The sequence below is a fragment of the Homalodisca vitripennis genome, unplaced genomic scaffold, assembly GCF_021130785.1.
Source record: "Homalodisca vitripennis isolate AUS2020 unplaced genomic scaffold, UT_GWSS_2.1 ScUCBcl_412;HRSCAF=2350, whole genome shotgun sequence".
Lineage (NCBI taxonomy): Eukaryota > Metazoa > Arthropoda > Insecta > Hemiptera > Cicadellidae > Homalodisca > Homalodisca vitripennis.
Window position 1 is genome coordinate 15,627 of NW_025776520.1, and position 12,548 is coordinate 28,174.

At 42.1% G+C, this 12,548-nt stretch overlaps 1 protein-coding gene across 1 annotated transcript; it reads left to right on the forward strand.

Moving 5' to 3' along the window:
* The first annotated feature begins 4,951 nt into the window (after window positions 1-4,951).
* On the forward strand, window positions 4,952-12,330 carry LOC124370663 (piggyBac transposable element-derived protein 3-like). The gene is made up of 4 exons (XM_046828950.1): window positions 4,952-5,100; window positions 5,441-6,372; window positions 6,809-6,922; window positions 12,188-12,330. Exons 1-4 carry the CDS (start codon window positions 5,015-5,017, stop codon window positions 12,328-12,330), a joined length of 1,275 nt encoding a protein of 424 aa, XP_046684906.1. The 5' UTR covers window positions 4,952-5,014.
* The last annotated feature ends 218 nt before the right edge of the window (window positions 12,331-12,548 follow it).

Here is a 12,548-nt window from a genome sequence, read left to right on the forward strand (position 1 = left end):
CGTGGGGACATCGGGACTGCTGATACTCCCTTCGCAGTCTGCGACGAAGGCGAATCTCCTCTCTCAACTCCTCGGGTAGAGGTGGAGTGATGTCAGTCCGAGAGAGAGGAGATGACGAGGCCGTCATAGCTTCTTGGAGGATGGAAGTCAAGTCGTGTACTTATCGGTCTAGCTGGTCCGGTGACTTGGCAGGAGTTGGTGGTGGCCGATGTCTGTCAGCGAGGTGGTTTACAAAGTGGTGCCAGTTGATCTTGGGACGACTACTACAAACAAAAACACATCCTTGGGTAGTTTTGCCAACAAACTGCTTAGGCCGCCAACTACTAAACTTCCTGGACATTCACCCCCACATATCCCTGACTGCACGGTGGAAGCCACTCATTTCCCCGGCCGACAACAACACCGCCCCGACATACTAGACTTTGCACTTCACTGCAATCTACCCGCCCTACTCGACGTCTCTGCTGTGCAGGATCTGTCATTTGACCACCTCCCAATTACTATACACCTCAACGACTACTTTGACCGAATTCTACCCCCAAGGAGGAGACAGACCGTGGACTGGACCAAATACTACAACTATCTGGCCGAGAGACCACTCCTCTCCCCGACCTCCCACAACTGACATTGAACTAGACACTGGCGTCTCAAGACTACACACCTGCCTACAAGAAGCCATGGATCGCTCTGCAAGACCAGCCACTGACCGGCCGGACTACCGCCGCAACCTCCCGAGTCATCTTTGGACGAGATCCGACTGAGACGGCAACTCAGACGGAGATGGCAGAGGACAAGGTTCACTGGAGACAGGGCAGCCTTTAATCGCCAATCACATAGGGTCTCCAACTTGCTACAACAACGTGGAGAGAGCCGCTGGAGGGAGTTTGTTGACACTCTCAACACAGACGACGGCTCCATCTGGCGGATCGCCGGAACCCTCAGAGGCGATAAGAGGACTGTCTGTCCCATCCAATGACAGAGCGACCTGGTTTACACAGCCGAGGAGAAGGCCGAAGTCTTCGCCGACACCATGGAGGCTCAGTTCTCTCCCAACCACGATATTGACGACCCAGAACACTCAAGTACAGTGGAGGGCTTCCTGGAAGCCACCGACCAAGACAACTTGCCAGAACCGGACGAACTGCCCACCATCATGGAAGCTGAAGTCGCCGGTGCCCTCGCTAGACTTCGCCCGAAGAAGGCCCCGGGAGCAGACCAACTGGGCATCCCAGCCCTCAGAAGACTGCCAGAATGGGTCGTGAAATGGATAACGTCCCTCTTCAACTCCTGCCTCCGACTCAAACACATTCCCAAACCCTGGAAGCAGGCAAAGCTCATCCTACTCCCGAAGCCTCTTAAAAACCTCACCCTACCCGACAGCTACCGCCTAATCTCCCTTCCTTCGACCTTCCTTGTCGAAAATACTAGAGCGACTCATTCTGGCCCGCTTCCCCAAGGACTTCCACATGGAAATTCGCAAAGAGCAATACGGCTTCCGTCGGGATCACTCCACCACCCTCCAACTGACTAGAGTGTTCTCAGACCTCACTGACTCCCATAACCAAGGACTGGTCACTACCGCAGTCTCCCTAGATGTCAGCAAGGCCTTCGACCGCGTCTGGCATCAAGGGCTCCTGTACAAGTTGGCCCACAGTACACTTCATCGCAGTTTGTTCCGACTTCTCCAGTTTTACCTAGCAGACAGAACTTTCTCTGTCTCAGTGGAACAGGCCGCGTCGTCGTCTCGGCCCATCACCGCGGGCGTGCCACAGGGATCTGTACTGGGCCCAGTGCTGTACCTGTGGTACACAAATGACATCCCAGTCATTCCCAGGATGTCTCTCGCCCTCTACGCTGACGACGCACTGTTCTACAGTAAGTCGGCCAACATCCGCCAATCATGTGCCTACATGAGAAGGCAAATAGAACATCTGGACCCCTGGCTGAGGAAGTGGAAGGTCAGGATCAACACTCAGATGACCGAGGCTATCTGCTTCACCAAAAAACCCTCAGTATCCGGCGCAGCGCGAGAAGATTCACGTGCAGGGGGGCCAACTAAGGTGGACCAAGTCTATTAAATACTTTTAGGAGTCGTCCTCAACAGGACTCTAACGACTGGGCTTGCCGCCAAAGGGAGGATCCGCCTTGGAATGGCCGCCCGTCAAGGGCTGTCGGCTCTACTGAGACTTTACCCCGGACTTCCCATCAACACGAAGCTGCTGCTCTACACAACGATAGTCCGCCCCACGCGGCTCCTGCCTGGTATCCATACACCTCCAAGACGACCAGGAAGGCACTAAAAGCCTTCCAGAACAGGACACTCCGCCAACTGACGAGCACACCATGGTTCGTCAGAAACACGGTCGTCCTACAGTCTGCAGGACTACCCAGCCTGCATGACTTCATCACTGGCCAGGCGCGAGCCATGTATTCAGCAGCAGCTGAATTCAAGTGGGATCACATCCGTGATTGGGCAACCAGGGAAGCCGTCCATCCGTGGAAAATCCCACAACTAAAAGTAATATTAGATGGCCCACCATAGAAGACTAAATGTACTAAACAAAATCCAACGACTCTCCACTTCACTTCACTTCCTAACCTACTACAATACTTTTCACCGACCTAAATAAAACCACACACTCAACAATTCCCCTCGACCCAACGCAAAAATAGCCCCTGTTGGGGCTGCACGTAGTGATGATTGCAGAGACGCTACCATAGAAGGGACGAGAGTCCCAGCCTACCCGCTGCCTGCCTATAAATTTGAGTTTTACAACTATATCAGTACATATTTAAATCCAGAATTCAAAAGCCAGACCTCCGAGTGGCACACACATTCCTCTCCCAAACCTAAAAGTGCACATGAGCAGGTCTCGTATCTAAACAATAATGCTGATAGTATTCTTTGCCGTTCGAGGAATCGTCCATTTTGAGTTTTTACCGCAAGGAAAAACTGTCACCGCAGTCTTTTATCTGGAGGCGCTCGACACTGTAACGCCAGATCGCCCGTATCAGGTCTGATATTAAATTCATCTTCAAGCTCCACTACTTAAATCCCCCCAGCCACACGGCCTTCATCGTTACCAACTACCCTACCCAGAACAAGACCTCCCCGTGGTACCCCAGCCTCCTTACAGCCCTAACATAGCTCCGTGTTATTTTTTTTTCTACCGACTGAAAAAAGAGCTGAAGGGAAAGCAAATGGGAGACGGTGGGGAACATCCAAGCTGAAGTTAAAAGGCTCCTGAGAGGCATTCTAATCGAGGAGTTCCTGGGTGCTTTCCAATCATGGCAGAATTGCCTACGCTGATGTAGTAATGCAAAAAGAGAATATGTTGTAGTATTTTGTTCATTTACACAAATCGTATGAATAAATCATTTTTGTTGTTTAGAAAATGCTCTTTACTTTCATAACGCACCCTGTATCCTCATGTCTCATATAGGTCATTTTCTTAGGTGCACAAGTGAGAGCACTACGATGTTGACTGACACAATCCAAAAGCACAATGGAGCTACATACTGTTCCATAACGCAGATATGGGGGGAAGGGCTGATTCAAGGTGTATTTTGCGTTAGCTCCAGTTCAACCTCCTCTTAGTGCAGTGTATACAATCTGCTCTTGCAGACTTCTTACACTCTCGATTTATTTAAAAAATGGTCTGCGACGAAAACGAAAAAAGTTCAAAACGAAACCCTACAACGTTCGACACATTCACAACATTAACTACCTTCTTCAATGAACCATCTCTTCTCACCATACGTGTGTAATGTTTGGAAGATTTTCTTGCACGTAAGATTTGCTTGAGTGGAAGAGGGTTTATTCCAGTTGCTGCACGTAAGAAGAAGGCAAACTAGACACGTTTATTCATAGAGCAAATAGAAATTCAATATTACAAGTAATTTGCAATATATGATTCACACTTACATTCGCTTGCTTACTAGAAATTGTATTTCCGTAACGTTATAAAATCTTTCTTGAGATTTCTACATAGACAATAAACAATTATATTATGGTGCTAGTCCAACCAGGGATATAAGCTGAGTGCCATAAAAAGTCTATCACTTAGTAAGCTCTCACGATTTCTCCTTTTCCCCGTGGATGTAAACATATCTTCTCGAATGATTGTCTGTATATCTGTCCGCAGGACATCTCAATAATTAATTGAGCTATGGAGTTGAAATTTCGCATGCACTCTTAGCGAAGACTATTACATGGCACATAACGAATGACACGAATGTTATAAAATAGTTGTGCTAATTTGCCATTTTTAAATGTTATAAGTCTGAAAACTCCTCTCCTTAAGTTTCAAGCTACCAAGCAGTAACAGTTGAAGTCTAGAGTGTAGTGCCAATTCCCAATGCATAATTTAGAGGCTAGTATTGAAAAATTGTATTGCAAAGGAAATATAATACTAATGTCAAAACCTTTACATACACTCATCCAGTGTGGTCCATAGATCGAATAACTGAAAAATGAAAATGCTCATGTGGTGACATGGATGGTGCTAGGAATAATTTTCATGAAAACTACAGACGTTATATCCATGAGCCTTGTATTCTATCTTGCCTTAGACTGACAAGAATAAAAACTTACTATAGCCATGCCAGATGAGTAAACGGAACAGACAGCACAACAATTATTTGCCATAAATTCAGGACATTGAAGGATACGCCCTAACACACAGAGAGATAAGTGGCGAAAAAGATTTTTCTAAACCAAACTCGTCTCTGGCTGAATATCGCCTTCCATAAAGTAAAGGTGAACTTTGACACTACACATCTTGACTAAAAATGGACTAAACAGACCCAAGTTTCCTCAGACAAATCATAGCGGAATGAAAATTTTAACACAAGCCCTTAACCCAGATATGCCTAGTGACCTATATTTAGGACACTTGTAGTGTTCTCCATAAAGCTTACTTCTGAAGTAGTTTCAGCTTTTTTCCAACAGGTGGCAGGGTGGTTGCTGTCTTCAGTAAGAGCTACTGAATGCATCTGAGCAACAATCAAGTGAATGCTTCAACTAGTTTGTTTCTTTAGACTAGTTTACAAATTTAGGATTTCCAATCAACTTCATGAGCTCTGCGCCATGTGCGAAAAGTAAGTACAATACTATTATTTCGTAGTTTTAAACCTATTTAAGTACATTTCCTAATAACTGACTAACTAGTTATTACATTTATCTTGAAATGTGACCGTTCTAAATTCAGACCGTTTATAGGTTATGTTTGGAATTGGCCCGTCCTACATGTAGTCCAGTAGGCATATGTACAACAATAATGCTTCCCACTCTCAAATGAGTTTCGGACCCTTGTATTTCAAGTCGTGACTTAGTAATTGGGTTAAACTTTTTGTTTTAAGCATCAATACAATTTTTTACAGTTATTTTATAAAAAATTCTGAAAAACCTTGTTATTTATCGTACTTTGAATTTTTTTAGGAACTTGAACCTTCATGAAATTTTGACGATGCTAGAAGATGAAGAGATCCAAGTGCCACCTGATGAAGAAATTGGCGTATATATTCAGCCACCAATCAATGCAAATGATGATGTCACTGATGAGGATTCTGGGGATGAGGACATGACTTCAATCCATCATCTTCCAGGAAACCAACTATTGGCCCCGGCTGAAGTTTCCCAAGAATTTGAACTGAGTGACAACAAAGATGAAGAGGATCCTTCTTTATCACAACCAACCTTACCCTCTAGTTCAGCGAAGATGGACATAGCACAGCCACCAAATAAAAAAGTAAGACGAATTCAGAATTTCACTGAAGAGAAACCAGCAAAAAAGGTTAGTAAGCCATTCACTAAAAAGCAGTACAAATGGGTCAAAGAGGACCTAAAACTAGATGATACTATTTGGAGTAATAGACAGGAAGTACAACAAAAATTAACACCAATGGAACAGTTTTTCTGTATTTTCGATGATGATATTGTAGATTTATTAGTTGAGAAAACAAATCGTTATGCGGCATTACATAACCGTTTAGGTGATGTAACTGTCGATGAAATGAAATGTTTCATAGGAGTATTGTTGTTGAGTGGTTATGTTCCATTACCTCGAAGACGAATGTTTTGGGAAACAGCTTTGGACACTCGCAATGAATTAGTTGTAAATGCAATTTCTAGAGACAGATTTGAGTTTATTATGTCAAATTTGCATGTTTGTGATAATGACAACCTCAATGCTGATGACAAGTATGCAAAAGTACGTCCATTGTTTGATGCATTGAACAAAACATTTTTTGATTACGCACCACATGAGGAACACCACTCAGTTGATGAGTCTATGGTCCCATATTTTGGGAGGCATGGTTTGAAAACAATTCATCAGAAACAAACCTATTCGCTATGGTTACAAAATTTGGGTTGGTGCTACACCCAATGGCTATGTAGTTTGGAAAGACCCCTACCAAGGGAGCAGCCACACCTTGGACCCTCAGTATGAACACTTGGGCCTTGGTGCCAGTGTTGTTTTGCAGTACTGTGATGTTCTGAAGAAGAATGGTGATTTCCCGTACTTCTTGTATTTTGATAATTTTTTTTCTGGTCTACCTTTGTTTGAGAAACTGTCCCAAAAGAATATAAGAGCTATTGGTACGGTGAGAGAGAACAGAATAGCAAAGTGCCCACTGACTGATAGTAAAGATTTGAAAAAGAAAGAAAGGGGAACTTTTGAATACGAAAAAGTATGTGATGAAAATTTAATTATTGCAAGATGGAATGACAACAGTATTGTCACTGTTGTTTCAAATGCTGTTGGTGTACAACCCATACATCAGGTAAAACGCTTTTCACTTAAAGCCAAGAAACATGCTTTCATCCCTCAACCAAACCTCATACACCAGTACAACAAAAAAATGGGCGGAGTGGACCGGTGCGATCAAAATATGAGCCTGTACCGAATCCAAATCAGAGGTAAGAAGTGGTATTTCCCTCTGATCTGTGACTGCATTGACAGTGCAGAACAAAATGCCTGGCAACTTCACCGCCATGCGGGAGGGAACCTTGACCACTTGTCTTTCAGACGCAGACTTGCCTGTAACCTGCTAGAAACATTTGGTAAAGGGTGCGCGTCAAAGGCTGGACGGCCATCGAAACAATCAAAAGTGGACTCCAGGTTTGACAGATTGGACCACCTTGTTGTTCCTCAGGAAAAGCAAACGAGATGTGGGCATTGCCATGCCAAGTGCACTACCAGATGCCAAAAGTGTGATGTTGGTCTTCATACTAAATGTTTTATTGATTACCACACAAAGCCATAAACTACAAATGCACTTACTAAAAATTTTATTTAAGCTTGTTTTATATATCTTTGTTAAAAACACAGTTGAATTAAGTACATAAAACATATATATCCAATGTAAATGTAACCCTTCTAAAAATAAAAAGCATTTTTGGAATATTTTAGCATTTCACTCATATTTTCCTACTGTCCTATATATAGGCCACCCATTATTTACTAAACGACGATGAAATTTTTTACAATTATTGTTAAAATGTGTTGAAGAATACATTTATAGTATAAAAAAACTGTAGAATTAAAAAAAATTAAAAAAAAAATAATTCAGGCATATCTGGGTTAAATAAAATTTATAATGTAGTAAAATTACAAGTAAAGTGTCTTAGATCTGCAGCGTGAAACCAATAGACCATCACTGTTCAGAATATTATTAGGTTTATAATGTCTCCAGCAGATGTTTTGCCATTTTCTCTTGGAAATTAAATTAAGAAATACCTCTATAAATGATTTTCTTCACGAAGCGTATTCAATGTGAAGGTTGTTCTAATAGTTGCAACAGTATCAAAAGTGTTTTTTGTTTCATATAATAATCTATTGACTAATGTCATGATTAAGCAATATTACGAGATATAATCATCCGTTTGTAATTAAAGTATATTCAAACGAAACTTTTTTGTATGCGAGAGAAAACCTGGCTAAAAATTACCTTCTAGAAAATAACTTTTCTTACGTTGTCGGAGTAGTGTCGTATCATCTTTCCAAGCTACAAAACCGTTTTAATAATAACGATGCAAATTTCTTACCTCAGTTTCTAAGATCTGATGGAAAAGCTAGTAATTCAACGTCTGTGTTATACCGTGCATTATTTGCTTAGTTGTTTAAGATTCAATGCATAACCATACAAAAGTAAGTGATGCATTTATAAATAAAATAAATAAATAAGGCCTTTATTCTTGAGCGGATTTCTGTTTACAATCTGTTTTACAAATGGACTCACGTCAAACTAATCATAACAGTACAATTCGTATTTTAAAACTGTGACACCCAAATATTGCGTGCTGGTAATTTACATAGAAAATTCATACTTAAACAACAATACATCATTAAGGTACCTATACAGTTTTAACTTCCTTTTTGAAAGTTTTAACAGACAAAGTCTTTATAACTGGTGGTAAGGCATTGTACTCCTGGGGTCCAAAGTACGAGAAGGACCTTTTTGTAGCCTCCAACCGCACACGCGGCAGTTGCAGCTTGTCGTCCTGTCGAGTGTGCCGTTCTCTTAGAGTCGCTCGCGCCACTAGTTTCCGTCTCAGGTAAGAGGTTCACCAGTTACCAAAACCTTATGCACCAATGTCACAGTTTGGAGCCTACAAATATCTTGAACAGAGTGTAAATTTGCTCTTTTGCGATAAGGTGAGATGTGGTCAAATTTTTTTAGATTATAAACAAACCTCAGCGCACTGTTCTGTATCCGTGCAAGGATGACATTTGCCTCTTGAGTTAAGCAGCTACCAAACACTGGAAGGGCGTAATATATTGATGGAAATACCAGAGAATTTAGAAATATGCAGCTTCGAAAGCATTGGAATTAACGCTCTGTATCTATTCAAAACTCTCAATTTACACATTGCACGTTGAGAAATCAATTCAACATGTTTAAGAAAGTTTAGCTGATTGTCAATTATAACTCCTAGGACTTTAACAAAAACACGATCCTCCAAACAAATACCCTCAACAGAAACAGAGAGAATACTCCTGTTCATGGTCTCTTTAATGGATGGTGAGCAAAAATGCACCACAGAACACTTATCTGCATTCAACTTTAGGCCATGTCCCTCCGACCACTCTTTCACCCTACGCAGATCAGCATTGAAACACTGCACCGCTTCATGGACACCTGGAGGGGGATATGTTAGAAGCATCTGAGAGTCATCCGCATAGGAGTAGAGTGAACACGAGGACAATGCAAGTTCAAGATCAGCAGTATATAAAATGAACATAACAGGCCCTAAACATGACCCTTGAGGAACCCCTGTATCCTTCGACAGCGAGGAAGAGCAGTTTTCTTTTACCTTCGTCAACTGACTCCGTCCGCTCAAATATGAGCCAAACCATTTTATAGCGATTTCATTAAACCTATAGAAATTTAATTTGGCAAGAAACAGTTCATAATTCACTGAGTCGAACGCTTCAGATAAATCAAGCGTCGCCAAAATACTTCCAAAACCTTTATCTTTCGCTACATGCAGCTCATCCATAATGTTTATCAAGGCGGAGGTAGTGCTGAAAGACTTCCTAAAACCAGACTGATGTACAGGAAGAATATTGTCAGCCTCGATGAAAGCTGTCAACTGATTCACCACTACCTTCTCAAGGATTTTTGACATGGCCGGAAGGATCGATATCGGCCTAAATTGGGAAATCACACTTGGATTCTTTATTTTGGGTATGGGCGTGACAAGACTTTGCTTCCAGCATGATGGAAAACACCCAGAAGCAAGGGACAGGTTAACCAAATGCGTAATAGCTCCCAAGCAATATGGGCTCATGGCTTTCACTAGCCTGATAGATATTCCATCAGTCCCCACAGCCACTGACGTAATGTTGTTCATTATGCATTTGCTCTCACCCTCAGTAGCTGGCACAAAATTGAAACCATGCGCTAGATCCTCACAAACTTTGTTTCTGTAGAAATTCAGTTTCTCGAGGCTAATCCCGCTTCCACCACCCATGCCTGCAAAGTACCTGTTGAGGTCATCAGCTGAGAATCTTATATCGTCACTATTACGGTCATTTTCCAGCACTCCACCGGACCGTAAAACACCCCAGAATGATTTAGAGTCCTTACAATTCAGCTTGTCGTGAAAGTAATTTCGTTTTGCTCTTCTGATGGCGCGGTTCAATTTATTTCGTGCCTTACAGTACAACGTTCTAGCAGCCGAAACATCACTATCATGCAGTCTGCGTTTGAAATAATTTTTTTTTCTTTTGTGAGCTCTCTTATCTCGTCACTCCACCATGGGGCTTTCTTCTTGGTGACTCGCTTTCTTGTTAACGGTACGCAGGTGTCAAGCAGTTGGACAATGTAGGTAGTTAACAATTGACTAACTTCCTCGACCGAGGTCTTTGTCTCAATATCATCCCAATCAATACGTGACAATAAAGAAACATAAAGAGACACATCGAAATTGGAAATATTTCGATAAGTTATAAATTTCTCCTTTGGCCTATAGTTGCCATCACCTGAGATCACAATATACCAGGTGGTGGTCCGTAATTTGTTTACGTCTTGAATCAAGAATTTTGGACGTATCCACTAAACCAACTTTGACTATGTCTAGACCTTTATTCACAACAATATGGTCGATCAATGTCGAAGAGCTCTCGGTGACACGAGTGGGCTCTGTTATGAGTTGTACCAACCCTAACGATTCATACAGGTTTTTCAGGAATCTACAATCGGCCTTACCAGTATCCATAAGATTTACATTAATGTCACCCAACAAAACAACATCATCAACATCCAACATCTGATCAATAAACAAAGAATACAAAATAGAACTCAGGGTGGAATATATAACACAGGGTGGTTTATATACCACGCACACACACAGCTTCTTGTTTCTCAAACTAAACTTGCCACAGATATATTATAAGCGACTATCAACATTGTTCAAATAAACCTGCGTCATTTGCAGATGATTTGCAACCAGGAGTGCCACTCCTCCACCAGCGGCTCCCGGGAGACCCTCAGCACCCTGTCTGTCCTTGCGCCATAAAGAGTAGCCATCTACAATGAAACAATCCGAGGAAACATCTGGAGTCAACCACGTCTCCGAGAGACCAAGAATGTCAAATTTGAAATCATCAATAAACGCACACAGCTCCTGGAAACCTGTTCATTGATCTCACATTCAACATCCACCCGGAAAAGTTTTTCTCTCGTGCAAACACCTGAAAATAAAATTCCCGAACCAGAAATTTCCTACCCTATTTAAGTGACGACCATCACGAGCAAGGTGATACCCCCTCACCAGGCGGTTCGCGTCAACATAAGTGACATTAAAATTAATGCACATAACTTCTAGCTGTTCATTAAAATTACAAAGTGGTAGTGGTGCAATGTCTCGCCTAGTTAAAACACTACTCAACATAATGTCAGAAATTGGAAAGTGTTTTTTTGCGGTACTCAACAGGTCCGCCATGCTATGAAGTGCCGCGCGCTTCCCCCAACCGCCATTGTACCCAGGTCGTCCGTTATAACCATCAACAAGATTATTGGTGCCAACATGAATATAAATAACTTTTGGCTGGTTTGGCACATACTTCAAAAGCTTTTGCTTAATATGCTCAATTTTTGCACCTGGATTGATATCTAAGGTGGCCCCATTTTTCAAGCAGAGATTCCCAGCATATCGCAACAATGAGTCACCGATGACCAAGACATTCTTTAATGTCCCACCGCCAACCTGCCGATCAGTACCCCGCGACCGCTCAGGAGTACAACCCTCACTTATAAGTAATTGTTGGTGTTCACCGTTTGATCCCATTACAGAACATGCATAGGGTGAAGCCGGCTTTTCGGTTGACTCTGTTACTACATTTGCCCTCAGTCGTTTTATTCGCTTAAAACTATTTCTAGACTGCGATTTCTGTAGGTTTTTCTCTCCATACACCTGATACATTTTTAATAACTCTAATATCATTTTCACATGTTATATTATTTGAACCATCTAAAACATGATAGCGATTTCTACATAGCGGCCCAGGCCTCTTTTTTACACAGTATGTTTGGGATTTATGACTAGTAGTCTTATTTCTTTTTCGTTTGACAACATTCCATTCACTGGGATCTAAATTGTATGACTCATAGTTTTGGCTATTTTTACATTCAGGTTGTGTTTTACTTAAATCTACAGTTCTATTTACATTATTTACAGGCAATGATTCAACCTTGCTAGGGCTTGCACAACCCACCAGGGGTAGCACTAAAGAACCATCAGACAGTCCGTCACTAGACTCCTCGTCAGCAGTAAAGTCCGGCGTAAAGAAGTTCCTGTACCAGTCCATGAAAGAACATTGAGACGTGGGCCCCCGAGCACAAAACCCCTCAGTTACAAGTCTAGTGTTCACTAGCACACTTATACCGCATTCAAAACTGTTCTTTTATATATACAGCTAATTTCAGTAAAGTTACATTCTTCCACCCCCAACTTTGAGGCCGTTAACTTAGCAGATAAATTATTTGACTGGTTTAGGGAATCAAAATGATAAGCTGCTCCCTCAGCAACATCCACAAAT